This window comes from Gobius niger (assembly GCF_951799975.1).
Source record: "Gobius niger genome assembly, chromosome: 3".
NCBI lineage: Eukaryota > Metazoa > Chordata > Actinopteri > Gobiiformes > Gobiidae > Gobius > Gobius niger.
The window spans coordinates 27,729,123-27,746,734 of record NC_136854.1 but is presented as its reverse complement, the minus strand read 5'-3'; the positions used below and the strand labels follow the sequence as shown (position 1 = coordinate 27,746,734).

The 17,612-nt window shown below is 43.3% G+C and overlaps 1 protein-coding gene across 1 annotated transcript in view; it reads right to left on the bottom strand.

Annotated features, from left to right (window-relative positions):
- Nucleotides 1-17,612, bottom strand: part of pkd1a (polycystic kidney disease 1a) — a 61,312-nt gene that overhangs the window by 4,130 nt on the left and 39,570 nt on the right. The window contains exons 20-52 of the mRNA XM_079552597.1: nucleotides 17,298-17,498; nucleotides 16,839-17,135; nucleotides 16,323-16,747; nucleotides 16,079-16,229; nucleotides 14,974-15,126; nucleotides 14,723-14,863; nucleotides 14,334-14,652; nucleotides 14,032-14,248; nucleotides 13,351-13,510; nucleotides 13,125-13,265; nucleotides 12,909-13,053; nucleotides 11,228-11,572; nucleotides 11,059-11,147; nucleotides 10,551-10,869; nucleotides 10,288-10,462; nucleotides 9,926-10,190; nucleotides 9,660-9,855; nucleotides 9,134-9,304; nucleotides 8,814-8,957; nucleotides 8,262-8,472; nucleotides 7,044-7,170; nucleotides 6,841-6,951; nucleotides 6,705-6,754; nucleotides 6,026-6,234; nucleotides 5,854-5,932; nucleotides 4,601-4,716; nucleotides 4,063-4,265; nucleotides 2,931-3,125; nucleotides 2,710-2,849; nucleotides 2,161-2,291; nucleotides 2,041-2,092; nucleotides 499-624; nucleotides 37-208 (exon numbers count right to left, since the gene is read on the bottom strand). Coding sequence (XP_079408723.1) covers nucleotides 37-208; nucleotides 499-624; nucleotides 2,041-2,092; nucleotides 2,161-2,291; nucleotides 2,710-2,849; nucleotides 2,931-3,125; nucleotides 4,063-4,265; nucleotides 4,601-4,716; nucleotides 5,854-5,932; nucleotides 6,026-6,234; nucleotides 6,705-6,754; nucleotides 6,841-6,951; nucleotides 7,044-7,170; nucleotides 8,262-8,472; nucleotides 8,814-8,957; nucleotides 9,134-9,304; nucleotides 9,660-9,855; nucleotides 9,926-10,190; nucleotides 10,288-10,462; nucleotides 10,551-10,869; nucleotides 11,059-11,147; nucleotides 11,228-11,572; nucleotides 12,909-13,053; nucleotides 13,125-13,265; nucleotides 13,351-13,510; nucleotides 14,032-14,248; nucleotides 14,334-14,652; nucleotides 14,723-14,863; nucleotides 14,974-15,126; nucleotides 16,079-16,229; nucleotides 16,323-16,747; nucleotides 16,839-17,135; nucleotides 17,298-17,498 — 5,976 coding nt within the window. The remainder of the gene's footprint in view (nucleotides 1-36; nucleotides 209-498; nucleotides 625-2,040; nucleotides 2,093-2,160; nucleotides 2,292-2,709; nucleotides 2,850-2,930; nucleotides 3,126-4,062; nucleotides 4,266-4,600; nucleotides 4,717-5,853; nucleotides 5,933-6,025; nucleotides 6,235-6,704; nucleotides 6,755-6,840; nucleotides 6,952-7,043; nucleotides 7,171-8,261; nucleotides 8,473-8,813; nucleotides 8,958-9,133; nucleotides 9,305-9,659; nucleotides 9,856-9,925; nucleotides 10,191-10,287; nucleotides 10,463-10,550; nucleotides 10,870-11,058; nucleotides 11,148-11,227; nucleotides 11,573-12,908; nucleotides 13,054-13,124; nucleotides 13,266-13,350; nucleotides 13,511-14,031; nucleotides 14,249-14,333; nucleotides 14,653-14,722; nucleotides 14,864-14,973; nucleotides 15,127-16,078; nucleotides 16,230-16,322; nucleotides 16,748-16,838; nucleotides 17,136-17,297; nucleotides 17,499-17,612) is intronic.

The window sequence follows — 17,612 nt, the reverse complement described above, 5'->3', positions numbered from 1 at the left end:
CTTAAAAGTGCGTATTCATTTGGTGCTGGTTGTTACCGTGAGCAGCAGTGGCAGATCCAGGCCCGCGATTGGCCAGAGACTTGTGACCAGGAGATCGAGGCTGGACTGGGCTCGTTCAGAAACGGGGAAATCAAAGAGAAAAGAGAAAACTGCCAGGAGGTTGGTGTTGATGTTGTAAAGCGAGAAATCGACAACCACAGCTCTGGTCCTGCAAACATGGACAAAAGCAGTCGTCTCAATAAGCAACATTTAGTCAAATCATTAATGATTTGATTATTTCCAAGTGAGGAGAGAGAGACGAGCCTTTCTTACTGCACTAGACTGCTTTAAATTATTTCAATGAAAGCTAAATAGTTAAGAAATACTGTCAAATTAAACATACAAAGCAAAAATAGAAAATGGAAAAAGTCACAAAATCTGATTGTAATTGTGATTTTTGATGACCTCACCCTGGTAATTATATTTCAGGCTTTCATTTCCTGAGATCTGGTTTTGTACCTGTAGTTGAGCCAATGTTGCCGCTGCAGCTGCTCCAAAGAAGACACGGCCTCTCCCAGAGTTCGGTTCAACAGATGGATAAGATCTCCTCGCTCGAATGCTGATCTTTTACCAAAACGCTGCGCCCTGAAGGTTGAAAACAATAGAAATATTATTAAGCTGCTGTGACAAACTCAGGCAACTTCATGTGAACTACGACTCCAGTATTTCACAATCTCCGTTGGCTTATTGTTATGGAAAGCAACAGGAATCCTTGAAATCTTCACAGTTTTGATAACACGCAGCTCTAGAGGGAGTATGATATATGTTGCCATAGAAATCCTCAATTTTTCACGCAAAAGGCAGCATTGTCCATAGACTAAGTGTGAATGCATGTCAATTGGATAACATATCACATACATTTTCTTCTAGCTAGCATTAAAGTCGAGCGTGTCTCAGTTATGTTACTCCAAGGACGACAGCTCACATTTAACTCAAGAAAGTGGTAGATTAACTGAAAAGCCCACATTAGACTATAAAGGAACAAATCTGCGGTCGAGTGCAGAGGTCAGGAAGCTTGTTTTGACTCTTCAGTTGTTTTCCCCAGATGAATGAGCGTTCATGTGCATTTTCCAACAGGGGAAAACGTTATCCAGTTTCAGACGACCACATGAGTGCGGCATTAGCTAAAAACAGTAGAGAAAAGAGCCGTGGAACATCGTCATAAACTGCAGAGTTACTACTTGTAAATACTTCTAACACACTGTAGTCTCTAAATGCTTTGCTGGACAATAACTCCAGGTATTTACATTTTTAAAATTTAATTATTGTAATTGAAGCGACCATAGACAGTGAAAAACATGGATGTAGTTTTACTATTATCTTACTGTAATGGACTTTCCAATAAAACCCTTTTGCCCCTCTTTAAAGGGGCTAGATGCAAGTTGGTCATTTTATACTCACGACTGCCACCTCAGGTCATACGTGTAACTGCAGCTTCTATATTAAGCTTGTGCACGACGCCACTTCGGACCCGAATTAACACCTTTCTGAGTGACAGTGCAGGATTTTAGAGGCAGTTGTGGTGAACAGGTCTCAGCTCATTCTACACATTAGGACATGGCTGGAACATGTAGGAGGATGAAAATACTTAGTTTTAACATTTTTAAACTCTGTATAGTCCCTTTAAGCCATTATTGAACACACAGTTGTCATTCTGACCTCATGTTTGTCTTAACATAGATCTGTCTTTTAGCTTCCACCCTTTTTATTTCTGCCCTAATCTAAATAGCTCCAAACCCAGCCAGACTGCTAGCATGAACAAGCTTCAGTTAGCCTGCGCTGAACGCTATGACGACTTTGTCCATCACTGTTCTACTGTTTATCGCAGTGACGCAGCAACTTCTGGAGTTGCTCCACAGCTTTTTTCTCTGTTGTTTCTTCTAGCTAAGTTTAGTCAATAGATAATGTTGCCTCGTGGCAGAAACAGGGAGGATTTCCATGGTAACGTTGAGTTTACATAATTTCACCCCAAATGTTAACAAGCCTGAGAATTACGTTTACCTTTTCATCATTGACTGAGAAGTCATGGCAGCATCATCCAGGACATTCATTTCTACAGAGAACAAAGACAATTAATGATAAGAAACAGATGGCTTATGATTAAAACACTTTCGCACTTACCTTGTACATTACGAACTTGTCGAAGTCTTATTGTACCGAGTAACACACTTCCTGTATCTTCCAGGAGCCTTGAGTCATCGAGTAGTCGTGGCAACAAGGACTCATTCAGCCACGTAACGACATCTTCTCGGCTAAAGAAAAACAAAGCAATTTCATTCCTTTACTAGTGTATGTATCAGAGGTGTTTTATGCAAGAAAGAGATTCTCTCTTTGGGGCGTTGAAGTTTGATGCTATATACAGTATCTTCTTTCAAAGCTGAACAACTATGATTGAAAGCATTGGATTGCAGTTTCTGTAGAGTCTGAGCCTATGATTAAATGTTAGTTTCCCCCCCCAAAACATAACTTTCCTGACTTTGGCCTAGTGGAATAGACAATGTACAAGCAGATATTAAAACAAAAACACACTCTGTATTATGATATGTTTTTCCCATTGATCATTCTGTTGTTGTTGTTGTTGTTGTTGTTATTGTTTATCCATGTGAAGATCATGTATCCTTTACTGTGCTATTGTAGGGTAAACATAATAATAAAACATGGTTTCCACACCTGTTGATACTGTGGTATTCCGGCGTGTGAAGGGCGTGTTGGAGCTGAGTGCGAAGTCTCAGGCTGTGAGTGTCTTTGGCCGAGTCCGAGTAGTTCAGGAGTATCACCACCAGCAGCAAAAACATGTACACCAGAAAGGTCTGAAGAGAAGCAGCAACATGGTTTAATATCTGCACATCAAACACGTCCCATTTTTGTCAGAGTCTGTGATGCGCCCACACCTTCAGCATGGTGTGCAGCATGTGGACTTTGCGCGCCTGATGTCGGGCCTGGGACAGAGCGAAGCCTTGTGGCGGGCGCACCCTGTGGACCCTCTGCACCACTCTCTCCACCCGCGGGAACTCCACCAGCACGTCCTGGTCCTCCGGGCGCAAGCGACGCACACACACCGCATAGTACATCGCCTCACAAACCACCTACAGAAGAAATGACAGGACTTTGTAAGTAATGCAGTTTTTTATTCCCAATGTAAAGACAATTTGACAAGTTTCAGGTAATTCTCGGCAACAACTTTTTTTTGTGTCACATGTAAACAAAGAAATGTTTTTTACATCACTGGATCAACTTTCCACTAAAGATTTCTATTGTATCTTGAAACTTCTAAGGTTCTAAGTCCAGAGAGAACATTTTCTTCTAACGTAGCACCTAAAGACACCAAATTGTTGCACAACGTTTTCTTCTTAACAATATTTTTTACTTTTTTCTTAGAGAATTTGATATTGGTGGCCCGGGTTACTGATCCTTTAACCCTATAAAAATGAGGCAAAAATGATAAACACATGAGGGTAAACCTGCCTCCACCCATTTGTTTTAACAAATATTTATATTTTAATTGTCGAAGCAAATGGGTAGAAGCAGGTTTACACTCATAATACCTTAAAAATATTCATATTTTGAAGGCATTACTATATATTCTTCAATATTTTGGCATTTTTTGCATGTACTAATTATGTAAAATAAAGCCTTTTTCTTTAATTTATGTCGATCATCTGATTTTGTTCTCCTGCAATTTCTCGCCTTCAGATTTGATAGAGATTGAATGTTAATAATTTCTTCAAGCACATTTTCTACAGTTTGGCTTTATCCAAATCTAAAAGCTTCTTGAAAAAAGTGTCAAAGACGAAAAACGGGGATGAAAACAACAAAAGAGCGACAAAAATGTGACGAAAAAGTGACAAAAAAGTGTGCTAAAAGATTAGTTTAGATGAGTTTTGTAGGTTTTGGCTTTCATATAAGACGTCGTTACTCTGACCCAAAGGCTGTAACCTTTTAGATTTGGGTAAAGCTGAACCAGAGAAAAAGAGGTTAACTTAATATTAAAAGTTTCCTTTAAAATCAGTGTTTCGTGTTTACCTTCATTGGCTCGAGCAGCAGACAGGAGCACAGGAGACTGGCGAAGCATGAAATGAGCCACATCATGGCCACCTTCTGATTAAAACCATGTCCCGCCCAAATGGAGATCGGGTTGGCCAGAGCAATTCCTGCCCAGCTGCCCCACAGAGCAGCACGACCGCACCAGGGAGGGAAACGCCGTGGACGACACACGTCTGTCACAACTACACAGAGACGTACAGGCCAGTGAAAAATGAAAATAACACAAAATTAAACTGCTATTTTGTGCCACTAAACGTTTTTAGACAGTCTGGACTTCCAAACTAATCAGATGCTAAGTCTAAACTTCTAAACTCTGTGTTCAAATCCAGGAAGAAAATGGCTCTGACCTTGTATTTAACTTTTAATCATCACTCAAGCTTTATTGACATGATTCACCGTTTAAGTCTAATTTTATGTGGTTTCACACATTGTTCCTGTTCTGTGAAGCACTTTGAATCACTTTGTGTCAGACTTGTGCACTACAAGTAACCCTGCCTTTGTTAAAATAAGTACACACCTGTATTTGAAGTAAAAGCAGTTTTCGGTGGGTCTCTTCTGACAGTCTCAAGGGGAAGAGGATCGTGTAATTTCTGAAGGAGAATAACTTCTGTTTTGTCCCCGAAGATGCTCGACCTACACAAAATCAATAGTTGGTTTAGAGAGACAATCTTTGAGATTATACCATGGTCTGGGTGAATACTCGATTCTGATTGGCTGGAGAGTGTCCGTTAAAAAGTGATAATGTACAGTCCACAGTTAAATAACAGTTCAATCCCGTTCTATTGGTATAATAATAATACATCAAACTTGTATAGCGCTTTTTTGGACACTCAAAGACGGTTTACATGGGGGATAAAACAACAAAAAAGGGGTTTAAGGAAAAGCTAGTTTGAACAGGTGGGTTTTGATACTGATTTGAAGGTTTGTAGTGAGTCAGGTTTGTAGTGGGAGTGAGTTCCAGAGGGTGGGGGCGGCGATGGCGAAGGCTCGGTCCCCCAAGGTCCGGCGGTTGGTGCGGGTGATGGGAGTGAGGCGGTTAGAGTCGGCTGAGTGGAGGAGGCGGGTGGTTGGTGTTGTTGCAGGAGCTCCCAAAACGATCTATTATCATTGATTAGCGCTTAGCTGACCTCATCATTTAAATGTGTTGTTAGCATCAAAATGCTAAACGTTAGTTTGTTAGTTTAAAAAAAAAACTAAAACGTAAATTTACCTTTTGTTAAGGTTGATGTCAGGCATTTCACTCGCAATTTTGTTACTATGAGGATGACAACAGCCAACACTAAACTCAAAAAAGTAGCAGTGTTTAACTAAAAAGCCCACATTAGACGATAAAAGAACAAATCAGCAGATTTCTGCAGTCAGGTGCGGAAATCGGGAAGCTCATCTTGACCCAAGTTCCCGAGTCGTTTTCCCCAGTTGAGCGAGCGTTCACGTGAAATCCCCAACTGGGGAAGTCGTTCGCCCGAGTTCCCGAGGACCACATGAACGCACCATATAACACTCCACTGCAGCTGTTTTCATAGTAACGATAAACAAATGAGCTGGAACTAGCTTCAGGTAAAACAGATTAAAAAGTGAGATAACTCCTTCCCAGGACTTAAAAAAAGAAGCAAACAGGCCCCAATGAACAGTTTCAGTTCGCTGGACCATGGTGTAAGCGGGATAATTCACTCCGAGGTGTCCATTATCAAGGTCCAGTTATTTCTGATAATGGACACCTCATCGTGAATTATCCCTTACGTAATATCCACAGACAGACGTGGTACTTACAGGTCAGCCATTTCACTTTCATCTGCCTGAGGGAAGAAGTTCTGCCCATCAGCCAAAATGTGCTTTATGAGATCTTCGTCTGTGAACGTTCAGAGTAAAAATGGAGACCGTGAACTTGCAGTTTGAGCTTGAGTTTACGAATAAAATAAAATCACCAAAGCCGCCCATTTACCTGATGAGGTGAAGTACTTGTTGTGTTGCCCGTCTTCGTTGTCAGGGTTAAAGGCGATGTCCACACCTAAATGCCTGCTCCCCTGGCTCCTCTTCAGTGCAGGGAGTCCTGCACCGTGTCCCGCCCCGCCCACCGCAGACCCCTCACTCATAAGCTCCGGCCAATCCCTGTCCTCCATGTACTCGTCTCCGAAATCACTGCTCTCATCACTGAAACACAAGCGAGACAGAACTCAGGCGCCTCGTCTGGATTGCTTTTGTGTGTGTTTTTCTGTGCAGCACTTTGGAAACTTGAATGGCTAAAATAAATCCACTTAACGGCTTAACAGAGTGTAATGACACTATAGTGAGTGTCTTTTTTTTTTACTGAGGTGTCTTTCATGTTACCAACAAAATGCCAATAGCTGTTTCATTGTTGGCGTACTTACGTTGACATAAAGGAATTGGACTGAACTGAAACCTGAAGTCCACACTGCATTAAAAAACTAAGACAATTCTAAACATTGGTAAAAAACGCTTGTGGTCAGAGGTTTACTTTGCGTTCCAGTTTTACCTACAGTTGTCGGATTATTTGGTAGTATCTGTATTTGGTAGTTGTTTATCTATTCAATTATTTACTGACACACAATTAAATCATGTTCAATAAAGATTTGTGACTAAAACTATGGATGGTAACTCACCTTTTTGTCGATGGGGTCGGTAAATCAACATTGGTTTCTTCGGAGTTGGTCTGAGAAAACAGCGTGTACAATGAATTAACAGGACTGACACAGTTGCTGGAAGTTTATTTACTGAGTGTGCACATACAGTACGTACCTCTCCACTGAAGAAGAGAAAAGAACTTCCAGCCATAGAGTTATCAAGAAAGTCATCGATCTCCACAGACTCTTGGTCAATCTGCGGCGGCACCTGCTCCACGGTCACACACTGCAGCACGCAGACATAACATTAAGTAAACACATGAAGTCTGCCCGATATGGCTATATAGTGTGATATGATTGTGACCGTGTTAATTGTACCTTGCTGCGGCTCATTCTGAAGAGTGTGAACACAAGCAGATAGAGCGGATAGACGACCAGGCAGACGACGACACCTGCCGCCACTGTCTCCCCGTTTAGAGAGGCGAATGTCGACACGGCCCTCGGGCTGAAGCACAAAATCACATTACATTACATTACACCGGCTATTGGAGACAGTGCTTAAGAACATGATGTATCCAATATATCAAGAAATTACTTAGAAGAAAAATCTCAATTTATCTTAAGCGCTTTACAACTTCATGCGTTTGATTTGTTCACTCTCCCTTCTCGGTGGTGACTGAAGGAATTATGAGATATTATGAGATATTACGTCAAATCAATCTGAATCATTTCTATTAAGCTAGAAAGGCTCTGGTTTATATTGTCTGTGAAGATGACAGACTTTTACCAGGATATTTGCTGCTCATTGGATCAAGCATATGTTGTTTTAGACACAAAAAAACAATTCAATATTTAGATTGAAAAAAATCACATCGCTGAGTTGTTAATTAAAGCAGAACTAAGTAACCCATGCCCCTAGAGGCCATAAGTGCCACTGCAGGTGTTGTATGTAGCATGTTGTGGTTTTTTACTCATTCATTGTCCGTGAGAGTAAATACTAGGCTGACAGAAAAGACAAAAGGAGAGAGGGATATTGTACATCAAATTGCACAATGGAGATCATTTGTTCACTCAAATTTGGCTGTAAATACTGTTTAAGTGACGCTAGCCCACAGTTAGCTTTGCCCATTAGCTTCTTCTTCATGATTCTATTAGGGTGTATTGCGCATCCGACCCAGTGCAGGAAAGTTGCAAGTGTGGTTTCCTGGCTAGAGACACCAGGGGGAGATGAAAGACCCCCCAATCATCCTATTAACACTTGTATTACCCCCAGAGGGACTATGAAAAGGATTTATTAAGGTAAACAAGTTACTTAGTACTGCTTTAAGAGTTGATAAATTAAACTTGCTCATGGCAATATTTCCACACAATTGACCAGATCCACCAGTGGATTTGAGCCCAAACATAACTGATCAGCTCGAGACTTTCAAGATGGATTTTTTGAGACCAAAATTCCAGTTTCAACTTGTGTCCCCCTTACAATAGATCTCTCACTTCAAACCGCCCTGCCTTTCCACATTTAGTTGCTGTTTGTTGCAAACTGTTTTCCACAATATTATAGCTAAGCGAGTAAGTTCAAATTGAATGGCACAGTACCTGCGTCGTTTGTCGACCACAATGCTGTACCACAGCGTGTTTGCCATCAGAATGAGTTGCAGTAACAGTGCGCAGCAGGTCGCCCTCTGCAGGCGGGTGAAGGGACTACGTGGGGGACGCTCCCACAGAGACACCCATAGGTGACTCTCGCACAATGCTCGCTCCAGTTCACTGCGCAGGAGCCGGGGCAAGCGGCGCAGAGCTGCATCGTCTGAAACAAACCATGCAGGTAAACAGACGCTGTTACCTGAGCGTCAACAAGCTACGCTCATATTCAGGAGTATGATGATAATGTCTAAAGCAGATGGAGGACAGGGGCCAATATGACTCTAGGGGATTTTCTATGTTCTGAAAGAAATCTCCAAACAGGATATCTACAAATATTGAACCTTTTGTTGGGGATTGGGTCAATTGTTCCTCTGGGACTGCATAAAGCCAACTGCTTTTTTTCCCACATTGGTCCTGTCCTCCATCTCAATAACAAACTATAGGCTCTAAAGAATGCAGTGACATCATGTGAATGTAACCTATACTCCACGTGCAGTGACTTACCTGAGGCCTCTACGTCAATTTCCACCTTTCTTCCAGTTCTGTCATTGTCCACAGACAACCAATCATCAACCAGAAAGTAGTAACTGCTTCCTGTTTGAAGATCTTTGACGATGACATACTGACACAACCAAGCCGGGGACAAGCCTGAAGTAAAAGACAAATGAGGAAAATGAAGATTGTGTGAAATAATTAAGCTACACTGATTTTTTTTAATTTTATTTTTTACAAGCTTTGTGTTTTGTAACAAATTGGACAAAACAGAACTAAACAACCTCTAATCACATATATAATCAGAAATCAAATAACAGGTATGTGGCTACCTTTGTTGTCATGCCAAATACGTATTTTCCACACGCTGCCCAGACTTGTGTCTGTGCCGATGTGGAAGATATCAAGGGCGTTGCGTGTGAAGGCCCCTCGACTGTCCAGGTGACGATGACCGCTGCGGCTCTCTCTTCCGTACAAACTGATGCCGACGTGAGCAGTGGTGCCTGAAAGGTCCAGCAGCACACACTTAATAAAGCAGTTAACAGCAGATGCTACAGCCTAAATACAAATAGTAATTCCTACAGTTGTTTGAGCAAAGGTACAATATATAAGAAAATGTGTGTGACATTTGACTCTTGGTTCTCTAGTGAAAAGTGAAAAGACAAAGGAAGAAATTCATAACACTGTTGATTCTCACAAGGCATTTTTGAAGGGGAAATGCTGTATTGATTATGGCCTATTGTTTGCCTCAGTGTTTCAGCCACTAAACATTGCCGCAAATAGAAACCCGCTGTTGTGTTTTATCGATCTGTTCAAAACAACATTCACAGCATAACAAAGCTCTGTCTCGTAGCTCACCCGCTCCTTGGCTCCAGCCGGTTTTAACCTGCACCTCATACTTAAAGAGCCCGTCCTGACCGCACAGAGGCACCACACCAGCCCGACGGAGGTCCAGCTGGTCCAGTTTATGCAAAATAGCCGCTGCCACAACATAACTGAGCAGCCCCAACACACAAACCAACAGCACAACATGGCTCGGAGCTCCATAACGCTCCTAAAGAAGACAATATGTCGATTAATAAAAGCACTAAAGTGGTTACATATTGAGTCAGTGCAATACCCACTGGGATTATGAAGCTGACAGCATTGGGCGGGACAAAGAGGCCTGCAGCGAAAGCCGTGAGGTGCCTGGTGCGACACACAGCTCTGGTGGCATTGGTCTCTGCCAGTGGCACCATGCCGTCTGTTCTCCACTGTTTGTCGCTCTCACTGAAGTACTGGCACAGAGAGGCAAACACGCCCACCTCCAGGTGCACCCCGACAGGCCGTGCACTGGGACTGCAGGGTGTGCTCACATTGATAAAGTACCCCAGAGTCGTGTCGTAGGATCTGATGGCAGAGCAGGTGTTCGCTTTAGTTAAATATACATAATATTCATGAGCCTCTTATTATGACGAGGATACAACATGCATATATTATGTCTTACTCAGGTGAGAGGAAGAATGTGAACTTCTTATGATCCAGATCTGGTCCTTGGGTCATATTTAATGTGATTTGTTTTTGATCGGTGCAGTTGAACTCGTTGGGGCCGTTGTGGGAATGCAGGTATGCAGTAATAAATGGCACTTCTTCGTCAGTGTCTCTCTCTTTGTGTCGGCCATCTGGATAAACAACAATTACATGACCATTTGTTTTTTCCTCAAAGACTAAGTACTAAAACTAACTAAAACAAAAAAGATTAAAACCCACTGTCCAATGATGTAAAATTGAGATGCACAAACAGCCCCGCCTGCCGGTTTGAGTTTCTTGCATTGACTTCGACGATGACAGAGTCACAGTGGCTGATGTTCACACGCCCAGAAATGGGAAGTCCTGGGGCACTCGAGCCAACAACGCCCGCCTCACTGCCAGTGGTCCCATTATTAACAGCTACAGTTATGGCCAAACTATCGTCCAGTCCTGAGATGGGGATCTGTGTGCCGTTTTCTGTCCGAAACTCCATGGATGCCACCTCTGTTGACACCGTGTAGTTTGGGACATAGTTGAAGGGGAAGGGATTGGATTCCACCTGAGAGGAAAGAATATATTTATCTATTCATTTGCGACAGCACACATTAAAAAACATGTAGATTCGATATGAATTATTTTGAAAGCATTTTTATACTTTCCTCTGTGGATATAAAACCAGAACTGGCTTTTATCTTATTAAGTTCAATCATACTCTTTGGTAATGCTTTGTTAACCCTCCTTGATTTACCTGAAACAAAAGCTGCATGATGCTGTTTCCTGCTGCTGCTTTGCCGAGGCTTTTATTAAAGGCTCTAGGGATGGAGAAGCGCTGGCACTCTGAAACACGGCAGACAAGACAAGGATGAAAATAAGAGCCTTCATCTTCCACAATTTTGTACAAGGCGCTGAGGGCCCACCTGGACTGTTGTTGCCGTGGTAGCACAGGAGGCTCTGAGGGTCAGCCAGTTTCCCCGTGGCAGCGATCTCAGCACCTCTCAACCTGAGCGGTTCTTCGTTAAGCACCCGGGCGTGCATTAGGATCAGCATCAGCAAGGCGGACAAGCTGTAGGCTTTGGCGGCTACACGCAGTGGGTGGGGCTCCGGCGAGGGGGGCAGGGGGTCGAATACGGAATTACTGTGATCCTCAATGGGAGAGGAATGGATGGGGTGGGAGGGATGGGGCGGCTGCGAGGGAGCGTCCACGTAGGCAGGTGTCACGTAATCCGGGGGGGGAGACTGGCTCACTTGATGGATGAGATCGCCTGAAAGAGGAGGTTTAATGAAGTGTATTGTAACAGTGCGGTGGTAGAGCTGACATCTATAGATAGACAACAGTATGTTACAATGACTCACTCTGCTTTTCTCTCATAATATGTGGTCACATCTGTCTAATGAATCCACAGGCTGAAGGTAATATCGCACCAGAGGTTTTCAATTTCACTTCTTTACTCAGAAACTTTTTCTTGCTCATCTGCATTTACACAGATAAGCCAGTTTCACTCATTAAACTAACCATTGAGCTTAGCATTGGACAATGGACATCGCAAAGAATAACTTAAAGGAACAGGCCACCGTTTTTGTATACTGAGATATATTCTTACCTGAGCTTAGACGAGCTGATGTGTCTTTATGCGTGCACTTAGTCACGCAAAAAGACCAAAGATGTTGCTGGCCATTAGCCTCTCCTTCTCTCCTCTATGGGGCCAAACATAAACGATCCAAGTATAGTCACACAAAATTAACCATGTCGATTTTCTAAGTGGATAAAAAGGGTTACTGTATTGTAAGGCAAAATAAGGCCACAGGAGCACTTCCGGAGACGTCCGTGGCTCCTAAGGTATTATTACGCTTTACAATATTTTTATCTGCTTAGAAAATCGGCATTTTGTGTGACTATACTTGGATTGTGTAACTACTCATGTAACCGTATTTAAATAGTGAAAACGTGAAAGAGCTTGGTTGCTTCTAACTTCACCCCCGTTTGGCCCCATAGAGGAGGAGAGGCTAAATGCTAACAACATCTTTGGTCTTTTTATGTGACTGAACTCGTCTAAGCTCAGGTAAGAAAAACGATGGCCTGTTCCTTTAACTATGATCTCTTTGAATTGTGACTCAAACCGCCAGTGCTTAAAAGTTATAAAATATCGTGTGCTTTTTACACCATGACCTCAATCGTTCATGCACAGACTGGACTTGGATGAATTTTCATTTTGTTCCAGAGAAATGAAAAGCTGGAACTACATCTAACTTCAAATATTGTAGATATTATAATTATGTCAAATGTATGGTTGAGGATTAGTTTAAATAGCAGGCAGCCAAGATGGTAAATGTATTCTTAAAGTATTGGAACAGAACCCTGTTTTAGGATGACTTCAGGGAATTTCTAAAGTGGCCTAAATTCTGTCCTGGTGCAACTAAATGAAAAACTTATGTGCACTCTTCTACCAAGCCAAAATACTACTCTGCAACCCCAGAAATGCTTGTGCTTCCTCTGTTAGTTTGGCAGTTCTTGCTTCGGTCCTCACACAAATGTGGACTGACTTTTGCTTGAAATGTAATAAAAAATGCATCGTGATCACAACAGGAAATCCGACAAACCCATGATGTTGAGGATATTGTCTGCGATCTCAGTCGGGGTGACGGTTCCCTGCTTGGTGTCGGTCTGCAGGATCTCCAACATGGACTCGAGTTTGTTGAGCGTGCTGTTCTGACACTCCTCACAAATGAACCCTCGGCTCACAGCCTGCCAACAAAACACAGCGAAAAACGTCAACCTCACGAACAGCGATAATGACCTCTCTTATTCCTTCTCACCGTGCACTGTGCCAAAGCCGCGGACGTCTGCTGGATGTCGTTAACCGTTGTCAGATCGAGAGACGTCAAGGCTTTGGTGATGTTGATACGAACTCGGTCCCGATGAGCATCCTCGGCCTTGGACTGTTTGGTCTGCTCATACTGTGGTGCCACAAATAAGAAATACAATGGTTTAATCATTGTATATAGTGAAAAAAGCCGTTACGCCTAATGAACTTGTTCTCACCTCGTTTAAAACAGTGATTAGAGCCAATGATAGCTCTCTAACCCTCTGGGAGTCTCCCTGCTCCAGTAGCTTTTTGAGCTTGGTGTCTGTCAGGTCAGAAAGCCAGTGTGGAAGGCTGTTGTACTGAAGAGGTTGGACTGGGAGCCCGACCTCAATAGATCTGAGTAGAAAAAAGCCCAACTCGTGTAACGTGCCTGACAACATTAAACTTAAAGGAATAGGCCACTGTTTTTGCATACTGATATTACGTTCTTCCCTGAGCTTAGATGAGTTGATGCGTATCTGCCTGGTCTTAACGTGTGAGCTCAGAAAATTGACATGTTTAATTTTGTGTAACTATTCTGAACTAACGTGGAACGAAAACGTGGAAGAGCTTGGCTGCTGCTGACTTCACCCATTTGGGTCCAGAGAGGAGAGGAGAGGTTAAATGCTATCAACATGTTTGGTCTTTTTGCGTGACTGTGCGCACGTGTAAAGACCAGACAGGTACGCATCAACTCGTCTAAGCTCAGGTAAGAACATATCTCAGTATGCAAAAACAGTGGCTTGTTCCTTTAAACTTAAATTATTATTACAATCCTAATAAGGCTTTCGCTAACCAAATACTTGAAACTATATTGGACCTTTCTTCAGTCTACTATTTTACAACTGAACCACTGCAGCTTTAAAACTGATAGTTACTTATTGAGTGCAGTGTTCGTAGCTCCTTGGTGGTCCTCCACAGTGATGGATACAGCCACACGATGTTGGGACGTGCTAAACCCTGGGGGGAGGAAGGCTGCATGTTCAGGGCTGCTGCCTCTATAGACACAGAACTCCTCACAGTAGTCCTCTTTGCACCGCGTCACCAGCAGGCTGTAGAGTAAGGGAGTCTCTGAGACCCCTTTATCACTGAAGCCTGCAGAAAGCAATGCATGAACAATTAACACAAGAAAAAGTGAGCAGCTGAATAAATCCTCTTTCCTGTAGAAATTAAGATTTACCTGAGCAGTTGAAGTGAACCCGGTCCACTAGTGTTTGTATTCTCGAGATGTCACTGTCCTCAATGGTGTAGTCCACTCCTGCGTCCCCCCCGGCCTTCAGGTGACACGCCCCACCAGCAGGGGGCATATTTCGGCGGAGGGTGATGGATGCTGCGCCCTCCCCGTCCAAAGCCGAGTCAGTGACGTGAAGAGTGAAGATGTAGGAGTCCCCTTCGCGCAGGACGCCCTGCCGCAGCACCAGGTTCATGCCGTCACTTACTGTCGTGGTGGAGGCGTCCAGCACCAAAGTGTCGTTCTGGGACGTCATGGCGCTCCAACGCTGAAGACCAACACAAATGTTTAAAAACAGCATATTATCACTTTTCTATAGTAACAGAAAGTGTTTTTACCCCTCGGTGAAAGCCCTCGCAGTTCTTACAGGACCCTTTGAGATAGACGTACGAGTTTAGGCTGACCTCGTAAAAGGACTGTGCCTTACAAGAGACACACTCCAGAGACACCATGGGAATATGGCCACTCTGAACCAGCACCTGAAAAAAACCACTTTCATCAACGTTCTTTGGCCTTTAAAAGAAGGGCTGAACCCTAATCACAGCAACTATTCTATTATAGTCTATTTGGATTGCCCTTTTTAACTCACAGTCTGTTTAATAGATGCTGGAGCCATGCCATCTTTGCTGATAGTCAGTTTGAAGGTGTAGTTAACTCCTGCTTCAAGCTCCACACCTGATATGCCCAACACAGGTCCACTGGATCCCAATCCAAAATTCAGAGTGGAGCAGTGCTCCCGCTCCTGGAGACAGAAAGTGGACATATAAAACTCTTCATGTCTTAAAGGAATAGGCCACCGTTTTTACATACTGAGATATGTTCTTACCTCACTTTAGCCAAGTTAATATATCCCCGTCTGGTCTTTGTCCGTGCGCTCACACATACGCAGCCTCTCCCACATGTCACATAGCTCCAAAAAAGCTCACGATAGAAGCTACCAAGCTCTTCCACGTGTTCCCTATTTAAATAAAGTTACGTGAAGTGTTTTCATGCGAAGTATATTTACACAGAAATGTAGCATGTCGATTTTATAAGCAGATAAAAAGGGGGACTATATTGTGAGGCGTAATGATACGAGGAGCAAAACGTCCGCGCAGTAACTCCTAAAGACTTCCCCTCGCTCACTTCCGTCAATAACCTTTAGGAGTTAGTGCGCGGACGTTTTGCTCCTCGTATCATTACGCCTCACAATATAGTCCCCCTTTTTATCTGCTTATAAAATCGACACGTTACATTTCTGTGTAAATATACTTCGCATGAAAACACTTCACGTAACTTTATTTAAATAGGGAACACGTGGAAGAGCTTGGTAGCTTCTATCGTGAGCTTTTTTGGAGCTATGTGACATGTGGGAGAGGCTGCGTATGTGCTCCGTTTGCCTGGCAGAGCGCACGGACAAAGACCAGACGGGGATATATTAACTTGGCTAAAGTGAGGTAAGAGCATATCTCAGTATGTAAAAACGGTGGCCTATTCCTTTAAGGCTGACACAAACCCACTGTGTGATAGCAGTTTATCTGAGTAATTATCAGGGTGGGAACACACACTAGCGTCATGCGTTATGCAGTTACATAAGCTCAGCGGCAGAGTAGAGAGTAGGGCAAAAAAACATAACACAACAAGAACGGTGTTTGAAAAAGCACCCAGAGGAAAATGCCAAACATTAGGGTACCACATATAATGTTTGGTGTTACCTCTGATGTCCCACTGCACTCCCAGTCGTAGTGCAGCAGGGACTGTTTCTCTGGGTCCATGTTGGGGTCATAGGACTGCTCTGCACTGAGTTGCAGGTCCTGAGTTCGAGACCACACTCTGTAGGTGCCCCCCTCGATTATAGGTATCAGCCTGGGTGAAAATAAATGCAACAATTTATGATGTTTGTCTTTATTGCCATTGACCGAAAGGTTTTACATTATTTTGTTAACGTGTTCCACGCACCTGGCAGCCATGACACTGAGCTGCAGACAGGCGGCCTTCCTGAGTGGCACGCCTTCGTACGACAGAGAGAAGACTAAGGAGTAGTTTCCTGCTTTGAGGGACATCTTTGGCAGAGACAGTTGTAGCCGCCGCATGTCTACCTCTGAGAGCGGGATTACTGGGACAGGCAGGGATGGCTCGGAAATTACCTGGTTGCCTTTGCTATTATCACAGGAGGGGGCATCAAGGATCTGCCAGAGGTACTGCACCCCATAGCGAACACAACCTTTCAGATCCACGTTGGCCTCCACAAGAGTGGGCTGGGCGCACCAGATGGACAGCCGAGGGGCCTGAACCACCTGCACCTCTGGCTCCTCACACTCCAGTACTGTAATATTCACGTTCACTTGACTCAGCACCCAGCTCACCTGATTACTGCAGTTTACCTGACAGGGGGGAGAGCAACGTTTCAGTTTTATCTGTATCTGTAGCGGGCTAAAAGATGTCTGCTGTCTAGTAACACACTTTAAAACATACCTGGACAAGGTAATGACCAGGCTGCTTATAAATGTAGGCAAGAGTCGTGTCTGCATGAATACCAGATGATCCATCTCCCAGATCCCACAGACAGTGAACAGGAGTGTGTCGGGGGGTGACCGACACCGTCAGAGTCACAGTCTTATTAATGAACGTGTCTGGGGGCGCAGCGGTCAGGGCAGCAGCACTCAGCAGGTTCTGAACCAGGATTTGTTTAGTGATGTTGACATCATTAAGGCTATTAAAGGCCTTCAAATAAATGGTGAGAACACCCGGCTCTTCTGGCACATAGGACACCTTCAGTCAAAGAGAATCATATTACTTTATGCAACACAGCACAAAGGGGGTTATTTATCACAAGGTGCTAAATATACAGATCCACTTTAGCTACTTGTTTTGAATATAAGCAAAAACTTGGTAAATGACCACCTAATATTTTTAAAATGGGTAAAATCTGACCTCTTTGCGCATATGTGAAGTTTTGAGTAAATGATGCAAATCAAAGGTCCACAGGAAGCTGACAGCACTTCCTGTCAGGACGTTGGCCACAAATGTCTTCTTCACTCCTACAGGGATGGCTGTGGGACAACAGCCCAATATGGACAGACCTCGGATAGGCTCAAACACCTTGACTTGTAGAGAATACTTCTTACAACTGACCTAAAATACAGATTAGAGATTAAAAATTACTTAATCATATAGATTATTACATGTGCTGTAAATCTGGTTAGTTAGTTTTAATGTAATCACAATATTCATTATTAATACTAGATT